Genomic DNA, 25,259 nt, shown 5'->3' with positions numbered 1-25,259 from the left:
GTATAAATATTGCATTTAAACGTTCAATGTCATGTCAGATGTCCTCTTTCGTTGGCCTAGTCTTGTTAAATGTTTTTAAAATATAACGTAGGGTATGTGGGGCAAACAGAAAGGGGATTCCAGAGTGTGTAGCTCAAAGTAAGGGGTTCTATGAATTTATACGGTCACCTAGCATTTCACGCACCCTGTCTTATGAAATGGTGTCGTTAATAAAGATCATTGTTTTCTATATCTGTGTTGAGTGTTGGTGTCCTAACCTCGCTGGACCATACCATACCAATCAAACAAAGATGGTGGCTCACAGTAATCTGCTCAATCCAGTACTTGCCCCACCTATCAGGTGGTCTAGCGAGCTTTATTACAGTGGTGGGATATACAGTATGTCAGACCATGAGGACACAAACTTAGGCACAGGTGCGTCCCAGATCGCAGCCCCCGTCCCATATAATGGTCAGCCCCTTCCCCCCCAACATGCAGTCGGTGTGCCCTGTCTTTATGCCAGAAACATTTACCGGTCTGGGGCTGGAATGGTCTGTTTGGGCTGGACAGTTGGAAATGGCTGCCAAGGTAAACAATTGGAATTATGGGCTCAAGTTAAAATATATGTCTTTGTTACTATCGGGGCGGGCTCGAGACATTTATAGCGGTCTCTCCGTTGAGGATAGAAGTGACTACACACAGTTGAAAAATGCTATTGGGAAATGTTTAGACCCTTGTGACAGTCACAATGGGAACTGTGCTAACTTCCTGGCTAGGAGGAGGCTGCATAACGAAACAGCCTGGATAACGAAACAACATGTTTACACGTGATCATGTTATTGATTATGTATGTAGTGGGGACTGGCGTGTCAGTCTTCGGTCTGCTAGGCCCGCTACTAGGGAACAAAGCGGGTTTGCTTATGACCGAGTGAACAGAGGCCGAAGCAAATTCTGCTAGGAATGTGGATGTAACCGTCATGTGAGAAGAAACTGCCCCTACCTGCCGGGAAACTAGAGCGGGTGTGCACGGCAGGCCAAATGCTCGCCCCCCTTCCTCCTCCTTCTAGGCTGGCCTCTCCATGTGACAAGAACACTTCTAGGGTGTACCTCAATGCTAAACTAAGTGGGTGGGACTATCGTCTACCAGTTGATACCGGGGCTCAAGCTTCAATTGTTTCCATAGCTAAAAATAACTAATGGAGACACTGAGTTGATGGGTTACCAGGGCTAAGTTGCTGTAGCTAATGGGCGGGAAATTGAGATCCTGAGCCGTTGGCAGACCATTTGTCAATTTGAGTCTTTAGCTGTAGTTACTGAATTCTTATGGTGGATATCCTGCCCTAAGACATTTTGCTTGGCACTGACTTTCTAGCTACATTTGGGGATGTGATTGATATGGAGGAAGATGATACCGACTAATGGGAAAGAAGCTACCTCTCTTGTTGTTGTATGATGCTAACCAACCCAAACTTGTTACTGTTCACTATGATACAGTAGTCTCACCCCACTGCGAAGGAATTATCCCGTGGGCAGTTGAAGGTCTTCCCAAGAAGTACACCAAAGGTATGCTGGAACCCTCTTCCTCTTTGCTCAACCATTGTGATGTCAAGGTGGCTCACGTCGTGTGTACAATTGACCAGGGGGTTATCCCAGTACGTGTAATTAATATGACTGATGAGAACAAGATTCTAAAACGGGGCATGGAAATTGCCACTCTGTTCACTGAGGTGGAGGTAGATAGTGAAACAGTGGACTTCGAAAAGCGGAGTGAAGAGGGCATCACCCCTTCCTGGTCTGTAAACACCATTGTGGCGCAATTTAGTTTGGAAAAGAGACGTTTTGAACGCGCCGAAATCATTCCATTCGTGAACTGCTCCATCGGCACACTTCTGTTTTTAGTACAAGAGATACAGATCTAGGGCAAACTCACCTTACAATGCATCAGATAGATACCGGTAACGCAAAACCCATTAAAATGGCCCCGTGCAGGATCCCCCTCCAACTGCAACAGGAAGCCGCATACAACATTTAGCAGATGCTAAAGCATGGCGTCATCTGCCCCTCATGTAGCTCCTGGACAGCCCCTGTCATTCTGGTAAAAAAAAAGAGACTCAATGATGTCACTGAGAAAGATGCTTACCTGCTCCTGAGAATTGACGATGCTCTTGACAGTTTGAACAAGGCTCGCTGGTTCTCCACCCTCGAGACAGTCGGGTTGGACCCCAAAGACAGATCAAAAACGGTATTTGAATTCAATGTTTTACTTTTTGGTTTATGCAATGCACCTAGTACCTTCCAGAGGTTGATGGATGTAGTCCTAGCAGATTCACAGTAGACCACCCGTTTAGTTGATTTGGATGACCTTATTGTGTCCGATCGTACCGTTCAAGAACATCTCCTCCATTTGGATGAAGTTCTTTCCGAGCTGCACCAGGTAAATCTTGCCCCTCTCTGCATCAGCTTACTGAGAAAGGAAGACAGTTTCAATGGTGGGAAAACTGCCAGCGGGCATTCACGCAGTTGAAAGCTAGCCTCACTACCGCATCAGTCGTGTCCTACCCAGATCCTAACAAGACCTTTAGCCTAGAGACCGATGATAACAATGAAGGAATAGGAGCTGTACCATATCAAAGAAGAAAGGATTGGAGTGTGTGGTAGCATATGCTAGTCGAGCTCTGACAAAGCAAGAATGCAAGTATGCTACAACGAAGAAGGAGCTGTTGGGCATGGTTACTTTCAAGAAGATACTTCAAACATGACCTCTTAGGCAAAGAGTTCATTCTGCGTACAGACCACATCTCCCTACGATGGTTGCACAACTTTCAAGGTTTAGAAGGGCAGCTAGCTCGGTGGGTGGAACAGTTGGCTAATTTTCAGTATAAGATTGTGCACCGTCCCGGAAAGCAGCATGCGAGTGCAGACACTCTGTCGAGGCTACCAGCATTCTCTGTCGTACCCTGTGTTGCGTCAAGCCCTCCCTCTGATCAGTGCCCTGTGGTTTGCGCATTGATGCATGTCAACCAGCTGGCATGGCTAGAACAGGAAGCAGGGGTGGGGGATGACTTGGCAGAAGCCCAACAAGAAGACGCGGAAATACGCCTTCTCCTCTAGCTTACAAGAAGTACAGTATAGGGGACAAGCGCAGGGAGGTAGAGTAATCAAGCCTTAATATGCACCAGTATGGGATCAGCTTCAGGTGCAAGGGCTGAGTTTAGTGCGTGTCCCCTTGCCTAATTCTGATGCCATTTGTAAGATACAAGTGGTCCTCCGCAAAGCTGTGGCGCCTACAGTTTTGGACATGGTACATAGCACAACAACAGGGGGTCATTTAGGAGTGCAAAAGCTACAGGGGAAAGCCAAAGATCGTTTCGACTGGACGGGGTGGTTTGACAATGTAGAAAAATGGTGTAAGGAGTGTGTGGACTGCACGTCCCGTAAACCCCAAGGGCGGCCGTTCTGTGCACCCCTAAACCTGTCTGTCACCTCTTGGCCGTGTGAACGTATAGCAGTGGATATCTTGGGTCCACTCACTAACACCGCCAACGGGAAAAGTACATCCTGGTAGACTGAGATTATATCTCAAAATGGACAGAGGAGTTTGTGGATGTGTTGAACATCCATAAATCTCAAACCTCTGCTTATCATCCCCAGTCAGATGGGTTGCTCGCTCGCATCTAGCACACGAGAGAGGTCATCTGGCCTCCAGCATCCACGAGAGGGGTCTTCCGGTCTTCTTCAGCAATGGGAGGCGCCAACAGCGTCTCCTTCAATGGGAGGGAGGTCAATGGGAGCCCAACTTTCTCAGGGAGCACGAGCAGTGCGACGCCGGAAGCTACTAGCGTGGTCCAAAGTTACCACATGGCTTCGGAGTGACTCATGGACGGTCTTTTCCATCCAGGATGGGGGACAGTGTGTTGAACTGGGATGTTCTTCTACCGTATGTCATGATGGTCTATCATAGTCGTTTTCATGCAAGTACCGGGTTCAACCCATTCAAAGTGCTGTTTGGTTAAGAAATTGTTCTTCTAGTCGATGTGATGCTTGACATAGATCACAGGAAAAATTGTACATCTGTCAGTGAATATGTATTGTGGCTGGATGACACTTTGTCTACATTAGTGCGGTCAGTGAAAAGACACCAAGCTAATGCCTCCGGTCAGCAGAAAGTTAACTTTGATTTTCGTGCCAATTATCTATATTAATCTGTGGTTGAATTGGTTTGGGTTCGAAATAAGGCTAAGAAGCGGGGGGTATGTCCTAAGTTACAGAGGTGCTACAAACACCCTTTCCAAGTGATAGAGCAGGTTTTAGATGTCCTCTGCCGTATAGAACTGGATGGAGAGAGGTCCTTAAACTGAACTTGATCATTTGCAGAGACTCCGGTACGACCCAGCTAGGTGGGAGAGAGAGAGATTTCCTGCCCAACCTCGCAGGCCTTCCCACCAACTGGAGGTCAACCCATGACCCAGTTGGGTTATCACAGGCAGGGGTTCCAGTCGGCTGTGGATTATCCCGGAGAGACGCTGTTCTGCATCCAGGGCTGCTGTTGCCAGCTGCATCTAGCACACGATAGGCGTCATCTGACCTCCAGCATCTATGAGACAGTACTTCCGGCATTCTTCAGCAACGGGAAGCACCAGCAGCATCTCTTTCAGTGGGAGGAAGGTCAACGGGAGCCCAACTGTCTCGGGGAGCATGACCAGTGCAAGACTGGCAGCCACCAGCGTAGTCCAAAGGTACCACATGGCTTTGGAAAAACTCAGGGATGGTCTTTTCCACCCAGGATGGGGATAGTGTGGTGAAGCTGTAGGACAGCTTGTAAGGGAAGATATCACAAAATCATTAACTAATTGCTCACACCTGTGCCTGCTTACAAGACTCTGACCAAAACTCTGAGAAACTGATATAAGACAGAGCCGAGAGTGTAGGCAGGTCGTGGCAGGGAAGCTGTGCTTTGATGAACGCTGGACTTGTAGGCTTTGCAATTATCTGCATTGCTCTCACCTTAACAGAGGGAGGTTTTGGCCAGTTCTCCTTAACCGTTCGGACAAGTAAAAAATCTGTCTTACTTGTATGAAGGACAAGTGGCAGAAAGAGTTAATGTCAAGCCCTGCAGATAATTCCACCATGGGCAACTGGCTACAAGAACTGAGCCGATGGACAAGGGGCAATGAAATGTGGTATGTAAACCTTATGTATGTCCATAGAAGCTATGTGAATATGAAGTCACTGCAACCTTAGATGGCTGCACCAGACCAAATGGTGGCACTATAGATCTCATCGTCACCAGTGCCACCATATGATACTAGAGCAATAACTATTGATCAAGTGGACTTTGTCTCATGCAAATAAATTATGTCAAATATTGTGATTAGTATATCTGTATAATCACATATTGTTGCCCATGTTAGGGAAAAGTGGATATTTTATTCTGTAAAATCCTGTCCTGCCGCTTGCAGTCAGCGTACTACAGCTGTGAGAGTGTATTGAAGTATTTAGGAACGCTAATGTGGAGTGAACCAACTGAAATTTAAATCAACATGGTAATGCTTTCATTGACTGCACATAAAGGAAGATAGTTCTTACATCACAGAGGGCTGGCTTTGTTATCCAACTGATCTTGTGTCCTTTCTGTCATCCTGTGAAACCCGTTCATTGCTGCTCGCAGGTATATTTGTTCGGTCTAATGTCCATATTGTTTTCCCCTTGGAATATTGTTCTGTTTCTCTTGAACAATGTCTAATTTCTTATTTCTCTGCTGGTCAGGGAGATGCTTTACAATTGGTACGTCACTCTGTTGGTAATAAGCAACTCAGTTAGTTGTGAGCAAGTACTTCTTGTTGGCGAGGCTCCCTGTGCGTTGTCAGCATTTGATGGTGCGCCTGTCTATCAATCTCTCCAGTGTTAGGTCCATTGTTGGGTCCAGGACGGTGGGCCTCAAGGGCGGTGTGGTCACCTGCTAATGAGAGTGGCCAGTAGGGGGAGCAGTGCTGCTGTAAGGGGGGCAGAGAGGCCTGCTGCTCCTCCACACTCCATGGCATTCTCCTGCATCAGACACATGGGGCATCACAGGAGTTTCAGACCATAGAAATGAATTAATACATACACTATATATCTATATGCTTCAGACAATATACAGATGGTCACAAAAATGCTTAATGTCATGTTAATATACACTCATAAACAGGCGTTCATGTACTTTCCGTGTAATCACAGAATTGTGACGCAGACGCACACATATCTACACACTGCGTACCTCGGGGTGAAAAGGATGACACGATTCTGGCCGCTTTCTGTCTTTCTGAAATTTCAACCTATCACATTTCAGAGACTCATTGTGTGCAGAGGGGTTAAGGATAGAAATACTGATGATGAACCACACCTCAGACACCTCAGATACATTTAACTGATACTGTGGTGACCGTTTCTGCAACATCATTCTAGCATGATGAGACAACCAAACAGTAATGCACGCTTCCTAAATACCTACATGTATGAGAAATGTATTAATACCTCTGACAATGAAGAAGCTATTCACGCGCTCAGAACACTAAAGTCTAAGTTCAGAGTTCACTTACAGTTAACTTACAAAACCCATCTACTTACAAAACATTTATACTAAAAAACACTCACAAAAGCTTTGTACTAAAAATACACTCAAACTTATTGAGGGTTAGTAAAGGATATACATAATCTCGATGGGATCCATGGAAACCAGGGGGCAGAGCTGCAGTCACACTTGTTGTCCACGACAACCATGAAGAGATTACTGCTGGGAATCTGCTGAATTACAAAAGATCTGAGGGAGAGTTGAGTTGAAGGAGAAAGAAAGAGAGAGAGAGAGTTGAGTTGATTCAGTTGATGCTTTTAACATAAGGCTAGGCCCCTATTTTCTCCACTTCCTATCTGACTGACGTGCCCAAAGTAAACTGCCTGTTGTTCAGGCCCTGAAGCCAGGATATGCATATAATTGGTACCATTGGAAAGAAGACACTTTGAAGTTTGTAGAAATGATTAAATAATGTAGGAGACTAACACAATAGATATGGTAGGAGAAAATCCATAGAAAAAACAATGTTTTTTTTTGAGAGAGCCCATGCTATTAAAATGGAACGTATAGGGAAATAATGAAATCTAGCTCCCAGTATGCAATTCCTATGGCTTCTACTGGGTGTCAGTAGTCTTTGTTCAAGGTTTCAGGCTTGTTTCTTCCAAAACGAGTAAGAATAATGAGTTTTACTACAGGGACACAGACTTGGAAATTCGTGTATAATTTAATTCGATTTTAGGGTATCTGAGGATTAAATAGAAACTTATTTTGACTTGTTGAAACAAAGTTTAGGGGTAGATTTTTGGATTCCTATCTTGGCATGTTGAACGAGTGGATTACTCAAATCGATGGCGCCAACTAAAAATACTTTTTGGGATATAAAGAAGGATTTTATCTAACAAGACGACACTACATGTTATAGCTGGGACCTTTTGGATGACAAATCAGAGGAAGATTTTCAAAAAGTACGTGAATATTTAATCGCTATTTGTGAATTTATGAAACCTGTGCCGGTGGCAAAATATTTTGATGTGGGACGTCGTCCTCAAACAATCACATGGCATGCTTTCGCTGTAAAGCCTACTGTAAATCGGACAGTGCAGTTAGATTAACAAGAATTTAAGCTTTCAACTGATATAAGACGCTTGTATGTACCTAAATGTTTAATATCCATAATGTTTATGATTATTTATTTGAATTGCGCGTCCTCCAGTTTCACCGTAAGTTGTCCCGCTAGCGGGGCGTCTATCCCAGAACTAACGCATGAAATTACCCTGTATTGTGTATACACCATCAACACACAGGTTAAGTGAGTTTATCGGTGCCTAATACACAGGTAAGGGAACTGTGTTACAAGTACCTGGCACAGCCCTCACAGTCGATGTTTCCCGTGGTCTCTTTGATGGTACGCTCAGAGACGAAGGCAGGGTACTCCGTGTCACATGGCACCATCATGGTCTTACCCCTCGACCTTTGGGCTGGAAATGGGACATGTAAATCTTAACATAATAAAGACACGAAAGACTCACACACACACATGCATGTGTACAAGCACTCACACACACACACACACACACCTCAAGGTATATTCTTGCACACACTGACCTTTGACTGAGAGATCAACATGCCACCAGCTGTAAAGGTTGAACTCCAGCAGGAAACTGATGAGGAAAACACAAACATACATTGATATAATAATACAATAATATGTACTGTGGTTGATAATCAGTGCATCTCATTTTATCGTATCAAGGTGATTATTTTATTATTCTCACATGACAAGTTTGGTCAGGAGCCATTTCACTATGGAGAAGGGCTGGGAGAGAAGACATTAAATAATTAGTATTGACTGGATGTATGTAAGTCTGATGAGTAGTTTCGGGACAGTACGTACACGTGATACTATTTAGGGACAGTACTTACATGTGAAAATATTTAGGGACAGTACTTACATGTGAAAATATTTAGGGACAGTACTTACATGTGAAAATATTTAGGGACAGTACTTACATGTGAAAATATTTAGGGACAGTACTTACATGTGATAATATTTAGGGACAGTTCGTACATGTGATAATATTTAGGGACAGTACGTACATGTGACAATATTTAGGGACAGTACTTACATTTGACAATATTTAGGGGCAGTACTTACATGTGATAATATTTAGGGGCAGTACTTACATGTGAAAATATTTAGGGGAAGTACTTACATGTGATAATATTTAGGGGCAGTACTTACATGTGATAAAGAGCGTGCGCTGTCACTGCTGCCAGCATACTCTCTACAGAGAGCCTGGTAGTCATACAGAGTGATCCTAGAGAGAAGAGAAAATAGACCATTCATTGTGTGTGTGTGTGTGTGTGTGTGTGTGTGTGTGTGTGTGTGTGTGTGTGTGTGTGTGTGTGTGTGTGTGTGTGTGTGTGTGTGTGTGTGTGTGTGTGTGTGTGTGTGTGTTTCAGGGTAATGACTGTAACATGATTTCTCCTCTAACCTTTTGAAGGAGCCCATGAGAAGCAGCTTGTTCATAACAGCACTCTCCACCTCTCCAAAGAACAGCCCCGTCTGAGGAAGAAGATGTTTATTTAAAGGCAAATACTAAGAACCAGGGGAGCTACAGGACAATACGCACACATATTTAGTATATTATTAATGGTACCTGAGAGTAGTCCTCTGTACCAGAATAAATCCGTTGTTGTCTATAAGGTAACACTTAATGTCCTGTTAGATAGAAAGAAAGGAACATTAATTCAGATCTTCAAAGCATGACATCATTTAATAATTCAATACTGAGAGGAAACAGAGAAAGGTCGCAGACAGTACAGACAGGAAGTAGAAAAGCTGAGACACGGACAACGGGCTAAGAAACAGGAAGTAGCATGAGTCAGTGACAGACACCTACTGTCTGGTCTTACCTCATTATCACAGCTAATGGTGCACTTCCCATCCAGAGCAGCACACTGGATCGAATCAATAAGATGAATAAATTATTAGAATAATCCATAAAGCATGTCTCACAGCACTGGATATTGTGTGTGTGTGTGTGTGTGTGTGTGTGTGTGTGTGTGTGTGTGTGTGTGTGTGTGTGTGTGTGTGTGTGTGTGTGTGTGTGTGTGTGTCTACCTGTCTACTAGCGGTCCAGAACTTCCTCTGAAAGAAATCCAGCTTCATCTGAATCCCAACGGCTATAGTGGGTTTTAACAAAAACACAAACAGAACACAGTCAGCACACTGTTCATCTAGAAGAGGAATTAAACATGTATTAAAGAGTTTCTTCACATGTCTTCAGAGGGGGATTTATAGTTACAAGCCTATAACAGGTACAGTAGCTCTCTATGTTAGGGAGAAGTTAAGGGAGAAGTTAGGGGCTTTTCAGGGAGCTTACAAGCAACAATAGGTGACTTCCTGTCATCCAGCAGTTGTATGGCAGTGCTGGCCAAAACCACGCTCTTATTCTCATTTCCTGAACATTAGCCTCAATCAACAAATGCTGTGTAAATGGAAAATAACAATTCCTACTATTTCAATAGATCTTATAAAATACACTATATATTCCATTCCACCCTCAGCACCTCAGCATAATCACAGCTGGAAAACCAAGTCACAGAAACAAAAGGGAATAATCATTTTCTAGCCAAAAGATGGCGCCATACCCACAGCCTTCAGCAGGCAATAGCAACCCACAGCACTACACTCAGTGATGGAATCCCATCAGTAGTCTACAATCAGGATGTTAGAAGTGATTCTGACACAGAGAGAGGGATGTGTTCTTATGAAATAAAAACCTGTTCTGGTACTAGCACTACAGAACCTCTGGGGACAGGGATTGTTGGAGGAGGTTATAGTATTAAACAGGGGAGGTGACAGTAAAGGAGGGATATTTTACAACAGACTAAGTGATGACAGCAGTTAGAGGAAGGTAGAGGCTGGTAGACAACAGGGAACAACAGTGAGATCCTGATCCTCTCTTTCCCTCAGTGGGAAGAAAGTGGGGCACATTAATTACAGACAGCAGTGAGAGAGATGAGCTGTACAACAACCCAGCTTCTCTAATATACAGTAGCTCACTCTCCCTAACTTGTGGTTGAATTTCATCTGTAGCCTATTTTCCACCCCCACACCCCACTCAATAGATATCTTTAGTTAACCCTGTATACTGTATCTCTGTGGGTTGTCATGGCGATTCAGTGTGTCTCTGATAGGTTTTACCATGACGATTCGGTGTATCTGTGTCTCTGATATAGGGTGTAGTTAGCCTCTTCGCTCAGTGAGACTTGTACACATTAATCTAGTCTCCTGTCAGTGCAGGTGACATCCCGTACCCCGAAAACATATTAATCAGCCCCTCTGATTGACCTATTTCCGTGAAACCTTTCCAGTCACAAGGCAAATCTATAATACGGAATGCCTTACCGATCGGTACGGGCTATAAAATGTGTGAACTGTGGTAAAAATAAACGTTTAAATCCACATTTTCCAGAAGTCACTCCCTTGTCCCCATACTCCGTAGTAGTCGCCATGCAAGATTACCGCGTGATCTCAGCTGGCAACAAACCTTTGGCTTTAGGGTGTGTGAGGGATCAGCCGGGTCAAGTGGTCCGACTGCGCCCTCTGCTGGAGGTGGGCCACAGTACAGCCACTACTGATGAGCTCAACTGAGGCCAATTGACTGGTTATTGTTTGTGCTCCCTGAAGGGGCAGAGGGGGGGAGAGTGGTTATGAGCCAGAGACTATGACTATGATGAATTCCAGGACAGTAGGATTCCCTGTTATAGGTTTAGCACCAACTGTTATTTTATTATTTATATTATTTTTTTGAGAGCCATTACCCTGGCCTTTGTTTGTACGGTCCCGGGGAGAGTTGAAAGAAGAACACCGATTACAGTGTCCTTCTTTTTGTTGAAGTCACGTCTCTGCATCTCATTTCGTGCTGTCCCGTCTATGATTTTGTCAGTGAATAGGTACGGCCTTTTCACAGGGGATTTGGTGTGAATTTGGTAAACTCTGGAAAAGTTGGATTTAAATGTTTTTTTTCATAGAGTGTATAGTCTGTAAAAGCTGGTAAGGCATTCTGGATTATAGATTTGCCTTCGGTGACAGGAAAAGTTATTCAGAAATAGATAAACCAGAAGGCTGGTAAATATGTTTTCGGGGTTCAGGATGTCGCCTTCAGCGACGGGAGACCAGATTAATGTGTGCAGGTCTCCCAGAGCGAAGAGGCCAACTACACCCTATATCAGAGACACAGATACACTGAATCTCCATGGTAACCCACAGAGATAAAGTACACAGTTAACCAAAGAGATCTATTGAGTGGGGTGTGGGGAAAATTCCTATCTTGGCATGTTTAACGAGTGGATTACTCAAATCGATGGCGCCAACTAAAAATACTTTTTGGGATATAAAGAAGGATTTTATCTAACAAAACGACACTACATGTTATAGCTGGGACCTTTTGGATGACAAATCAGAGGAAGATTTTCAAAAAGTACGTGAATATTTAATCGCTATTTGTGAATTTATGAAACCTGTGCCGGTGGCAAAATATTTTGATGTGGGACGCCGTCCTCAAACAATCACATGGCATGCTTTCGCTGTAAAGCCTACTGTAAATCGAACAGTGCAGTTAGATTAACAAGAATTTAAGCTTTCAACTGATATAAGACGCTTGTATGTACCTAAATGTTTAATATCCATAATGTTTATGATTATTTATTTGAATTGCGCGTCCTCCAGTTTCACCGTAAGTTGTCCCGCTAGCGGGGCGTCTATCCCAGAACTAACGCATGAAATTACCCTGTATTGTGTATACACCATCAACACACAGGTTAAGTGAGTTTCTTGGTGCCTAATACACAGGTAAGGGAACTGTGTTACAAGTACCTGGCACAGCCCTCACAGTCGATGTTTCCCGTGGTCTCTTTGATGGTACGCTCAGAGACGAAGGCAGGGTACTCCGTGTCACATGGCACCATCATGGTCTTTCCCCTCGACCTTTGGGCTGGAAATGGGACATGTAAATCTTAACATAATAAAGACACGAAAGACTCACACACACACATGCATGTGTACAAGCACTCACACACACACACCTCAAGGTATATTCTTGCACACACTGACCTTTGACTGAGAGATCAACATGCCACCAGCTGTAAAGGTTGAACTCCAGCAGGAAACTGATGAGGAAAACACAAACATACATTGATATAATAATACAATAATATGTACTGTGGTTAATAATCAGTGCATCTCATTTTATCGTATCAAGGTGATTATTTTATTATTCTCACATGACAAGTTTGGTCAGGAGCCATTTCACTATGGAGAAGGGCTGGGAGAGAAGACATTAAATAATTAGTATTGACTGGATGTATGTAAGTCTGATGAGTAGTTTCGGGACAGTACGTACACGTGATACTATTTAGGGACAGTACTTACATGTGAAAATATTTAGGGACAGTACTTACATGTGAAAATATTTAGGGACAGTACTTACATGTGAAAATATTTAGGGACAGTACTTACATGTGATAATATTTAGGGACAGTTCGTACATGTGAAATATTTAGGGACAGTACGTACAAGTGACGATATTTAGGGACAGTACTTACATTTGACAATATTTAGGGGCAGTACTTACATGTGATAATATTTAGGGACAGTACTTACATGTGAAAATATTTAGGGGAAGTACTTACATGTGATAATATTTAGGGGCAGTACTTACATGTGATAAAGAGCGTGCGCTGTCACTGCTGCCAGCATACTCTCTACAGAGAGCCTGGTAGTCATACAGAGTGATCCTAGAGAGAGGAGAAAATAGACCATTCATTGTGTGTGTGTGTGTGTGTGTGTGTGTGTGTGTGTGTGTGTGTGTGTGTGTGTGTGTGTGTGTGTGTGTGTGTGTGTGTGTGTGTGTGTGTGTGTGTGTGTGTGTGTGTGTGTGTGTGTGTGTTGTGGTTTTTGTGTTCAGGGTAATGACTGTAACATGATTTCTCCTCTAACCTTTTGAAGGAGCCCATGAGAAGCAGCTTGTTCATAACAGCACTCTCCACCTCTCCAAAGAACAGCCCCGTCTGAGGAAGAAGATGTTTATTTAAAGGCAAATACTAAGAACCAGGGGAGCTACAGGACAATACGCACACATATTTAGTATATTATTAATGGTACCTGAGAGTAGTCCTCTGTGACCAGAATAAATCCGTTGTTGTCTATAAGGTAACACTTAATGTCCTGTTAGATAGAAAGAAAGGAACATTAATTCAGATCTTCAAAGCATGACATCATTTAATAATTCAATACTTAGAGGAAACAGAGAAAGGTCGCAGACAGTACAGACAGGAAGTAGAAAAGCTGAGACACGGACAACGGGCTAAGAAACAGGAAGTAGCATGAGTCAGTGACAGATAGCTACTGTCTGGTCTTACCTCATTATCACAGCTAATGGTGCACTTCCCATCCAGAGCAGCACACTGGATCGAATCAATAAGATGAATAAATTATTAGAATAATCCATAAAGCATGTCTCACAGCACTGGATATTGTGTGTGTGTGTGTGTGTGTGTGTGTGTGTGTGTGTGTGTGTGTGTGTGTGTGTGTGTGTGTGTGTGTGTGTGTGTGTGTGTGTGTGTGTGTGTGTGTGTGTGTGTGTGTGTGTGTGTGTGTGTGTGTGTGTGTGTGTGTGTGTGTGTGTGTGTGTGTGTGTGTGTCTACCTGTCTACTAGCGGTCCAGAACTTCCTCTGAAAGAAATCCAGCTTCATCTGAATCCCAACGGCTATAGTGGGTTTTAACAAAAACACAAACAGAACACAGTCAGCACACTGTTCATCTAGAAGAGGAATTAAACATGTATTAAAGAGTTTCTTCACATGTCTTCAGAGGGGGCTTTATAGTTACAAGCCTATAACAGGTACAGTAGCTCTCTATGCCAGGGAGAAGTTAAGGGAGAAGTTAGGGGCTTTTCAGGGAGCTTACAAGCAACAATAGGTGACTTCCTGTCATCCAGCAGTTGTATGGCAGTGCTGGCCAAAACCACGCTCTTATTCTCATTTCCTGAACATTAGCCTCAATCAACAAATGCTGTGTAAATGGAAAATAACAATTCCTACTATTTCAATAGATCTTATAAAATACACTATATATTCCATTCCACCCTCAGCACCTCAGCATAATCACAGCTGGAAAACCAAGTCACAGAAACAAAAGGGAATAATCATTTTCTAGCCAAAAGATGGCACCATACCCACAGCCTTCAGCAGGCAATAGCAACCCACAGCACTACACTCAGTGATGGAATCCCATCAGTAGTCTACAACCAGGATGTTAGAAGTGATTCTGACACAGAGAGAGGGATGTGTTCTTATGAAATAAAAAACTGTTCTGGTACTAGCACTACAGAACCTCTGGGGACAGGGATTGTTGGAGGAGGTTATAGTATTAAACAGGGGAGGTGACAGTAAAGGAGGGATATTTTACAACAGACTAAGTGATGACAGCAGTTAGAGGAAGGTAGAGGCTGGTAGACAACAGGGAACAACAGTGAGATCCTGATCCTCTCTTTCCCTCAGTGGGAAGAAAGTGGGGCACATTAATTACAGACAGCAGTGAGAGAGATGAGCTGTACAACAACCCAGCTTCTCTAATATACAATAGCTCACTCTCCCTAACTTGTGGTTGAATTCAATCTGTAGCCTATTTTCCACCCCCACCCCCACACCCCACTCAATAGATATCTTTAGTTAACCCTGTGTACTGTATCTCTGTGGGTTGTCATGGCGATTCAGTGTGTCTCTGATAGGTTTTACCATGACGATTCGGTGTATCTGTGTCTCTGATATAGGGTGTAGTTAGCCTCTTCGCTCAGTGAGACTTGTACACATTAATCTAGTCTCCTGTCAGTGCAGGTGACATCCCGTACCCCGAAAACATATTAATCAGCCCCTCTGATTGACCTATTTCCGTGAAACCTTTCCAGTCACAAGGCAAATCTATAATACGGAATGCCTTACCGATCGGTACGGGCTATAAAATGTGTGAACTATGGTAAAAATAAACGTTTAAATCCACATTTTCCAGAAGTCACTCCCTTGTCCCCATACTCCGTAGTAGTCGCCATGCAAGATTACCGCGTGATCTCAGCTGGCAACAAACCTTTGGCTTTAGGGTGTGTGAGGGATCAGCCGGGTCAAGTGGTCCGACTGCGCCCTCTGCTGGAGGTGGGCCACAGTACAGCCACTACTGATGAGCTCACCTGAGGCCAATTGACTGGTCATTGTTTGTGCTCCCTGAAGGGGCAGAGGGGGGAGAGTGATTATGAGCCAGAGACTATGACTATGATGAATTCCAGGACAGTAGGATTCCCTGTTATAGGTTTAGCACCAACTGTTATTTTATTATTTATATTATTTTTTTGAGAGCCATTACCCTGGCCTTTGTTTGTACGGTCCCGGGGAGAGTTGAAAGAAGAACACCGATTACAGTGTCCTTCTTTTTGTTGAAGTCACGTCTCTGCGTCTCATTTCGTGCTGTCCCGCCTATGATTTTGTCAGTGAATAGGTACGGCCTTTTCACAGGCGATTTGGTGTGAATTTGGTAAACTCTGGAAAAGTTGCATTTAAATGTTTTTTTTTCACAGAGTGTATAGTCTGTAAAAGCTGGTAAGGCATTCTGGATTATAGATTTGCCTTCGGTGACAGGAAAAGTTATTCAGAAATAGATAAACCAGAAGGCTGGTAAATATGTTTTCGGGGTTCAGGATGTCGCCTTCAGCGACGGGAGACCAGATTAATGTGTGCAGGTCTCCCAGAGCGAAGAGGCCAACTACACCCTATATCAGAGACAGATACACTGAATCTCCATGGTAACCCACAGAGATAAAGTACACAGTTAACCAAAGAGATCTATTGAGTGGGGTGTGGGGAAAATATGCTACAGATGCCACTCAATTACAAATAAGGGAGAGTGAGCTACTGTATATTAGAGAAACTGTATATTGATTAAAGTAAAATGAAGTTGTATTTCAAAGACAACATAATTAAAATACAGTGCAAGTAAATGGTGTAACACCTTGTGTTAGGAGCGGGTGTGTTTCGGGTGAGGGGATTCTGGACATAGAGTAAAGGTACGTTTTGTGTAAGTGTCTCCATACCTCCAAAGGGGTTCGAGTAGACGAAGGTGCCGGGAACCAGCTCTGCTGCTCTCTTGTACCACAGAGGGAAGTGGTCAGCATTGAACACCCCCTCCTTATCCTCCACCGTCAGGAAGTCTCTGGTGAGAGACAGGAAGACATGAAGGAGTCAGAGGAGAAACTACAAGTCACTGGTGAAAGTACAAGTCACTTGTACATTGCTTTGTCTCAGTTGTTGCACTGATTGGCCAGATGCTCAGTATCGTACTCACTGATTGGATAGGTGCTCTGGGACAACAAACAGGCTGGTTCTAGAGAGGCCAGTGCGTGTGCCTAGGTAAGCAATCTCCACTCCTTTGTCTGAGTTCCTGTTGGGGTGATCAAACAAACAATGAAAACAAAAAGTAAAACGTTCAGCACATTAGTCACGAGACCACAGAGTAGAGAGGATTGTGGGAAGAGGCGGGTGTCACGTCCTGGCCAGTAAAAGGGGTTACTTGTCATTGTAGTTGGTCAGGGCGTGGCAGGGGGTGGTTGTTTTGTGTGGTCGGGCATTGTGGGTTTAGGTTCTAGTTTTCTTATTTCTATGTTTATCTAGCTTTTCTAGTTCTATGTGAGTTTTGTCAGTGACCTCCAATTAGAGGCAGCTGGTTGTTGTTGTCTCTAATTGGAGGCCATATTTAGCTGTGTTTCTTTTCACTGGGTTTTGTGAGTGGTTGTTTCTAGTATAGTCTATGCACCTTACTGGACTGTTTTCGTCATTTGTTTTGTATTGATTAAGTGTTTTCTTTAATAAATAAGAGGATGAGCACTTTACCCGCTGTGTTTTGGTCCCCCTTCAACGCCGAGCGTTACAGAACCACCCACCAAAGAAGGACCAAGCAGCGGAGGAAGGAGCAGCAAGAGAGCTATTTGGAGTCCTGGACATGGGAGGAGATCCTGGACGGTAAAGGACCATGGCACCAGGCTGGGGAGTACCAGCGCCTGAAGGAGGAGATGGAGGAAGCTAAGAGGGAACGACGGAGGTATGAGGCATTATATCCTCCATTTCAGGAGGTGAGGAGGCAGCCCCAAAAAAAGTTTTTGGGGGGGCATACGGGGAGTTGGGCTGAGTCAGTGGGGAGCCCTGACCTAACTTCCCTGGCGTACAGGACAGAGCCGTGGAGCAAAGAGGAGCCAGTCAAGGAATCAAGCGAGGAGCTTGACGCGAGATTCCGGAGAGAGGTACTGGCAGAAAGGGCACGAAGGAGCACCTGTGCTTACTATGGGGAGCGACGGCGCAAGCAAGCACCGTGTTATGCGGAGATACGCACGGTATCACCAGTGCACAGCTACAGCCCGGTGCGCTTGGTGAAAGCTCCTCACAGGTGTCATGCTAGAGCCAGCATTGAGCCAGGACCGGTGATGCAAGTTGCAAGCATCAGACCGCCGGTGAGGGTTCATGGCCCAGTGTATCCTGTTCCTGCTCCTCGTACTCTTCCTCCAGTGCATCAGCCCAGTCCAGTGCATCCTGTTCCTGCTCTCCGCACTAGCCTTGAGGTGCGTGTTACTAGTCTGGCGCCTCCAAAGCTAGTCCCATGCATCAGGCCTCCGGTGCGCCTGCCCAGTCCAGTATGTCCTGTTCCTGCTCCTCACACTAGCCCTGTGGTGCGTGTTACTAGTCTGGCGCCTCCAAAGCCAGTCCCATGCATCAGGCCTTCAGTGCGCCTGCCCAGTCCAGTACGTCCTGTTCCTGCTCCTCGCACTAGCCCTGTGGTGCAGGTTACTAGTCTGGTGCCTCCTAAGCCAGCCCCACGCATCAGGCCTCCAGTGCGCAGTCCCAGTCCAGAGCTTCCGGCGACAGTTCCCATCCAGAGCTTCCGGCGACAGTTCCCCGTCCAGAGCTTCCGGCGACAGTTCCCCGTCCAGAGGTTCCGGCGACAGTCCACTGTCCAGAGGTTCCGGCGACAGTCCACCGTCCAGAGCTTCCGGCGCCAGTTCCCCGTCCAGAGCTTCCGGCGACAGTTCCCCGTCCAGTGCTTCCGGCAACAGTTCCCCGTCCAGTGCTTCCGGCGACGTCCTACAGTCCGGAACTGAGAGAGACGGCCTACAGTCTGGAACCGACAGAGACAGCCTACAGTCCGGAACCGACAGAGACAGCCTACAGTCCGAAACCGACAGAGACAGCCTACAGTCCGGAACCGACAGAGACGGCCTACAGTCCGGAACTGACAGAGATGGCCTATAGTCCGGAACAGACAGAGACGGCCTAGAGTCCGGAACCGACAGAGACGGCCTACAGTCCGGAACCGACAGAGACGGCCTACAGTCCGGAACCGACAGAGACGGCCTACAGTCCGGAACCGACAGAGACGGCCTACAGTCCGGAACCTGCAGAGACTGCCTAGAGTCTGGAGCCTGCAGAGATGCTCCTCAGCCCTGAGCCTCCAGCGACGCGCCTCAGCCAGGGGCCTCCAGCGACACCCCTCAGCCAGGGGCCTCCAGCGACGCTCCTCAGCCAGCAACGCCTCTCAGCCCGGGGCCTCCAGCGACGCTCCCCAGTCAGGAGCCTCCAGAGACGCTCCCCAGCCCGGAGCCTCCAGCGACGCTCCTCAGCCAGGAGCCTCCAGCGACGCCCCTCAGCCCGGGGTTTCCAGCAACGCCTCTCAGCCCGGGGCCTCCAGCGATGCCGTGCAGCCCAGAGTCTGCTGAACGGGAGCTACGGCCAGAGCCACCTCCGTGGTGGGAGGATTGGGAAGGTGCGGGGTGAAGCACAGGAACCGTCATATTTAGCTGTGTTTCTTTTCACTGGGTTTTGTGGGTGGTTGTTTCTAGTATAGTCTATGCACCTTACTGGACTGTTTTTGTCATTTGTTTTGTATTGATTAAGTGTTTTCTTTAATAAATAAGAGGATGAGCACTTTACCCGCTGCGTTTTGGTCCCCCTTCAATGACGAGCATTACAGCGGGGACCACACAGGTGATCAAAGCAGAGAGACCTAGTGACATGCTGATGACGTTGATGTTTAGTACTGTTTGTAACGACGACCAACCCCGCAAATTAAGAGCTGTGAGAGAGCAACAGAGGGAGGCGTGTTGCATAAAGGAGTTGAGGAGGAGTTAGTTCATGTTCAGGAGTTAGTAGGCTAGACTCACTCGGACTTGTTGAGGGCCAGGCCGGTCCAGTAGGCCTCCAGTGGGGCTGTGACCACAGCATCAAACAACACCTCCTGGATCAGCTCTCTGTCACCTACGGCAGAGAGGGAGTGGTTCAGTCCTGGAAACACACTACCACGTCCTCTACAAACAGGATATAGGGTTAGGGTTAAGGGTTGGGGTTGAAGCGAGGGTTACGGTTACGGCTAGGTTATACGATTTCCCAGGATATATAATGAAACCCCAGTAGCCTATAGATCCCAGTGTGGTGTAACTTATATTTGATGTGTGGCTTGCGTCCGGTCAGGTAGAGTTTAATGGCCTGGATCTGGGAGAGGGAGCGGTGCTCATGGTGCTCATCAGTGTTGCAATACGTCCTGTCAAATTAATAAGTAGACACACACCCAAAACACTTGAGGAGCTGACCAACAGAAACTAAACTAAATAACAGAAAGACAAGTATACTTTACTTTTAGCCAGTAGTTCTGAAAGTAATGCTCACGACCAAAAAGTTGTCTGCGAAAATGGGGTACTACGTCACATGCAGTGCATTCGGAAAGTATTCAGACTCTTTGACTTTTTCAAAATGTCGTTAGGTTACAGCCTTATTCTAAAATAAATAAATAAAAATCCTCCTCAATTTACACCTAATACCCCATAACAGTTTTGGGGGATTTTTTTTGCTAATTTATAAAAATGTAATGAACAGAAATATCTTATTTACATAAGCATTCAGACCCTTTGCTATGAGACTTGAAATTGAGCTCAGGTGCATCCCGTTTCCATTGATCATCCTTGAGATGTTTCTACAACTTGATTGGAGTCCACCTGTGGTAAATTCAATTAATTGGACATGATTTGGAAAGGCACGCACCAGTCTATATATGTTCCCACAGTTGACACTGCATGTCAGAGCAAAAACCAAGCCGTGAGGTTGAAAGAATTGTCCGTAGAGCTCCGAGACAGGATTGTGTCGAGGCACAGATCTGGGAAAGGGTACCAAAAAATGTCTGCAGCATTGAAGGTCCCCAAGAACACAGTGGCCTCCATCGTTTTTAAATGGAAGACGTTTGGAACCACCAAGACTCTTCCTAGAGCTGGCCGCCGGACAAACTTAGCAATCAGGGGAGAAGGGCCTTGGTCAGGGAGGTGACCAAGAATCCAATGGTCACAGAGCTCAAGAGTTCCTCTGTGAAGATGGGAGAACCTTTCAGAAGGACAACCATCTCTGCAGCACTCCCCCGATCAGCACTCCCGCTCTGTAAAATGCACAACAGCCTGCTTGGAGTTTGCCAAAAAGGCCCTTAAAGGACTCTCAGACCATGAGAATCAAGATTCTCTGGTCGGATGAAACCAAGATTGAACCCTTTCGCCTGAATGCCAAGCGTTACGGCTGGAGGAAACCTGGCACCATTCTTATGGTGAAGCATGGTGGTGGCAGCATCATGCCGTGGGGATGTCTTTCAGCAGCAGGGACTGGGAGACTTGCCAGGATCGAGGGAAAAACGAATGGAGCAAAGTACAGAGAGATCCTTGATGAAAACCTGCTCCGGAGCACTCAGGACCTCCGACTGGGGTGAAGGTCTACCTTCCAACAGGACAACGACCCTAAGCACACAGCCAAGACAACGCAGGAGTGGATTCGGGACAAGTCTCTGAATGTCCTTAAGTGGCCCAGACAGATCCCGGACTTGAACCACATCTCTGGAGAGACCTGAAAATAGCTGTGCAGTGACGCTTCCCAACCAAGCTGACAGAGCTTGAGAGGATCTGCAGAGAAGAATGGGAGAAACTCCACAAATACAGGTGTGCCAAGCGTGTAGCGTCATACCCAAGAAGACTCAAGGCTGTAATCACTGCCAAAGGTGCTTCAACAAAGTATTGAGTAAAGTGTCTGAGTACTTATGTAAATGTGATATTTCTGTTTTCCTTCTTTTTTAAATGTACAGATATTTCTAGAAACTTATTTTTGCTTTGTCGTTATGGGCTATTGTGGATAGATTGATGAGAAAACTTTTTTTTAATCCATTTAAGAATAAGTCTGTAAAGTAAGAAAATGTGGAAAAAGTCAAGGGGTCTGAATACTTTACTAATGCACCGTATATACACATACTGTACATGCAACATGTCACCGCTCTCTCTCTCTCTCTTGCTCTGCTTTATGTGCATCTTGCTACTGTTCCCTCATATGGTGAGGGGCTGAAGCTCATTGGCTAGACCACCAATTGCTAGGAGGCTGACCCACGTGGGGGAAAATAGTGCAGCACAGCTTCCAGAAAAACAAACTAGGGATTTCGTGGTTAATTGAGGTAAGACAGTAATTCTGCTCATAGATTATGCATGTATGAACTACACACTGACACATCCGGCCCAAAGTTGGAAGTAGTCGCTTAGTAGTCACAAAAGTTCCGGAACATGTCTTTAAAGGCAGCCATTTGTATCTTAATATCAAATCATTTCTGGGTAACAATTAAGTACCTTACTCTGATTGTTTTCAATTAAAATGTTCAAAAAAATGATACAAAATAATTTTGTTAGGACTCTCTGGGAGGAGTTTGAGTGGGGAGGGGAAAACTGCAATGTACTATAGATGTTTAACCACTCCAGAGGTTGGTATGTGTAAAGGCTGTGCGGGTTAGGGTTAGTGCATTGTGGCAAGGCTCGGGTTAGGGACAGGGTTAGGGTCAGGGGTAGGGTCGCAAAATTCAGGCAACTTTCCCAGAATTCCCAGGTTTTCCAGAAATCCTGCTTCGACGATTCCTGGTATAAAGGAGGGAATAAGCAGGAAATCCTGAATCCTCTAACCATTATTTCTGAGGAAACCTTTGATTTTACAACCCTAGGCAGGGGACATAGTGTATGAGTGGGTTTAAAAGACAGTGTGTTACCAGTGGCTTCAGGTCCGGATGGGTCAGGATGTAGCCGTTGTTTGTGATGGCAAAGGCGTAACCGTGGATACCCAGCTGAAGGCACAAAAACAATATATAGAGATACTTACATTACATGACATAGAGTACAGTACAACAGGAAATGACAAGGCATCTAATGGGTCATAAACATGGGTTAGAAAACCCAGTACCAGGTGTTTAGGGATGATCTTCATGAGTTCCTGAAGAGGAATGTCTGTGCCCACTACCCCTAGGAGAATACCCTGGTTCTTCTGTAGAGGAGAGAGGAGAGAAAGAGTAAGTATAACAGACAGACAGACAGACAGACAGACAGACAGACAGACAGACAGACAGACAGACAGACAGACAGACAGACAGACAGACAGACAGACAGACAGACAGACAGACAGACAGACAGACAGACAGACAGACAGACAGACAGACACACACACACTTACGGTCTCGTTCTTGGTGCTGAACACAGGCATGGCCACAGTGGTCATCAGGCTAGGGCCCTTCTTGTTTCTTTACTGAGATGGAACACAGTGACAGTGACAGACAGTGGCAAAGACCGATCTCGATTGCATACTCCTCGCGTCCTCTTTCCTTGTCTCCTTCTCAAAACCCATTGGATAAGAAAGCCATGGTAATTTTTATTTAAATTTATGTTTATTACCAAATCAGATGTTTTTCACCTAAAATCATTTCCTAATACATTAATTAGTGTTTAACCTTGTAAACATGTTCTTAAGTAGGTACAGAGTTTAGTCGTATAAACTATTTTGAATTAAATAACCTACATCTTGCATTGGACATGTGTAGACCTCAGAATGACACAAAACCCACAATGACTTCCTGTGATACAAAGGAGGGTGCAGTCCATGTCACGAGTTAGAGATTAGAATAGACAGACAGTTTGTTAGACTGGAGGATAAAAAGTATCTCTCTTCTCTCTCTTCTTCTCCCTCTCTCTCTACTACAGGTGGATTCAGGAGATGCTGGAATCGATTCTCAGATCACTTCTGTACTGTCCACGTTCATGGCTTCAGGTTTGTCCCTCAGATCTCGGGACCATCTGCAAGTGCACAGCTACTGTACATGCTTAAACGTTGGGCCTAACCTTATCAACCATATCAAAACACATATATGACACTTATAACAGAAATGAATGTGTCAGAGCATCTGTGGAGCGTGAGAATAGAGCTGTAGATCTGCAGGGTGGTTTGAGTCATGAGGAGAAGTGTGAAATGACATCAAGCCTTGTTACTTGCACTTCTTCTATTTGGATGTTACCAACGCAATAGGGCAAACTTGACTAAGTAACACACATGCAATGTACACATGTAATATACACATGATCCCCCCTCAAACACACACTCATACATACATACACAACCTCTTACTCATGGAATTGTCTCTCTCTGTGATGTGCAGGTAATGTTGATGTAGATACACAGGCATTTGCAAATTAACATGTAAGTACAGTACAAATGATATTGTTATATTATATATAGCATTGTTCTCACATGCAGACTGACTAGAGGATTAAAGTCTCTCTCTCTCTCTCTCTCTCTCTCTCTCTCTCTCTCTATCTCTCTCTCACTTCTGGGTCTCCCGAGTGGCGCAGCACTCTAAGGCACTGCATCTCAGTGCTAGAGGCGTCACTACAGACACCCTGGTTCAAATCCAGGCTGTTTCACACCCGGCTGTGATTGGGAGTCCCGTAGGCTGGGGAACAATTGTCCCAGCGTCGTCCGGGTTTGGCTGGTGTAGGCCGTCATTGTAAATAAGAATTTGTTCTTAACTGACTAGCCTAGTTAAAAAAAGGTCAAAACATTTCTCAATGTGTTTTATGACTTTCAGTTTAAGATTGGTGTTATATCCTCATAAAATACCCCTTATCAATTACATGTACTATTATGTCACCTGTGTTATACCTCCTTCCATAACGGTTGGATACAATTAATTTCCTATGGAGAAAAACATAATCCTAAACACAACCAAAACAATCTGCAAATGCATCCAACAGGTTTGTTGAGTTTCAAGCTTGATGTATTTATTGCGTGCAAGGAATATGGTACCAAAACACTAAATGTTTGACCACTTTAATACACTATACATGAATTTGTCCAAATGCTTGTGACTTCTTCAAATGGGGGGACTAAATACATAAAATGCTTTTATTTCTAAATGGTAAAACATACACTGTCTTCAGAAAGTATTCACAGTCCTTTACTTTTTCCACATTTTGTTGTGTTATAGCCTGAAATTAAAATTGATTAAATTGAGATGTTTTGTCACTGGCCTATACACAATACCCCATAATGTCAAAGTGGAATTATGTAAAAAATAAATAAAAGAGTCAATAAGTATTCAACCCCTTTGTTATGGAAAGCCTAAATATGTTCAGGAGTAAAAATGTGCTTAACAAGTCACGTAATAAGTTGCATGGACTCTGTGTGCAAAAATAGTGTTTAACATGATATTTTAATGACCTGATCTCTGTACCCCACACATTCAATTATCTGTAAGGTCGGTCTGTCGAGCAGTGAATTTCAAACACAGATTCAACCACAAAG

The 25,259-nt window shown here is 44.8% G+C and overlaps 1 protein-coding gene and 2 long non-coding RNA genes across 5 annotated transcripts; all 3 read right to left on the bottom strand.

Annotated features, from left to right (window-relative positions):
- Positions 1–5,386: 5,386 nt before the first annotated feature.
- LOC123732755 (uncharacterized) lies at positions 5,387–6,659 on the bottom strand. Its single transcript, XR_006763392.1, has 2 exons — positions 6,236–6,659; positions 5,387–6,024 (listed from the first exon to the last, which is right to left on the bottom strand). It is a non-coding gene; the product is annotated as an uncharacterized lncRNA (long non-coding RNA).
- A 2,548-nt stretch (positions 6,660–9,207) lies between these two features.
- LOC123732756 (uncharacterized) lies at positions 9,208–11,069 on the bottom strand. 3 transcript variants are annotated; one of them, XR_006763394.1, is made up of 4 exons: positions 10,944–11,069; positions 9,654–9,715; positions 9,446–9,490; positions 9,208–9,251 (listed from the first exon to the last, which is right to left on the bottom strand). It is a non-coding gene; the product is annotated as an uncharacterized lncRNA (long non-coding RNA). The 3 variants fall into 3 exon arrangements; XR_006763395.1 differs by lacking the exon at positions 10,944–11,069 and adding an exon at positions 9,916–10,004; XR_006763393.1 differs by lacking the exon at positions 10,944–11,069 and having other exon boundaries at positions 9,654–9,798.
- Positions 11,070–12,293: 1,224 nt separating this feature from the next.
- On the bottom strand, positions 12,294–23,423 carry LOC123724024 (voltage-dependent calcium channel subunit alpha-2/delta-3). Its single transcript, XM_045712007.1, has 18 exons — positions 23,413–23,423; positions 23,139–23,205; positions 22,872–22,952; positions 22,681–22,755; positions 20,068–20,120; positions 19,793–19,936; positions 16,930–17,025; positions 16,679–16,797; positions 15,782–15,815; positions 14,506–14,588; positions 14,244–14,305; positions 13,958–14,002; positions 13,701–13,763; positions 13,536–13,606; positions 13,258–13,333; positions 12,821–12,861; positions 12,651–12,706; positions 12,294–12,531 (listed from the first exon to the last, which is right to left on the bottom strand). Exons 1-18 carry the CDS (start codon positions 23,421–23,423, stop codon positions 12,404–12,406), a joined length of 1,305 nt encoding a protein of 434 aa, XP_045567963.1. The 3' UTR covers positions 12,294–12,403.
- Positions 23,424–25,259: the final 1,836 nt, after the last annotated feature.

Source organism: Salmo salar, unplaced genomic scaffold (genome assembly GCF_905237065.1).
Source record: "Salmo salar unplaced genomic scaffold, Ssal_v3.1, whole genome shotgun sequence".
NCBI classification, from domain to species: domain Eukaryota; kingdom Metazoa; phylum Chordata; class Actinopteri; order Salmoniformes; family Salmonidae; genus Salmo; species Salmo salar.
This window is presented reverse-complemented; position numbering and strand designations above follow the sequence as displayed.

Coding starts and splice junctions, on each gene's coding strand:
- LOC123724024 (XM_045712007.1), bottom strand. Junction 22,756..22,871: donor AGATCATCCCTAAACACCTG/GTACTGGGTTTT, acceptor TTGTGCCTTCAG/CTGGGTATCCACGGTTACGC. Junction 12,532..12,650: donor TGTTGATCTCTCAGTCAAAG/GTCAGTGTGTGC, acceptor TCCCATTTCCAG/CCCAAAGGTCGAGGGGAAAG.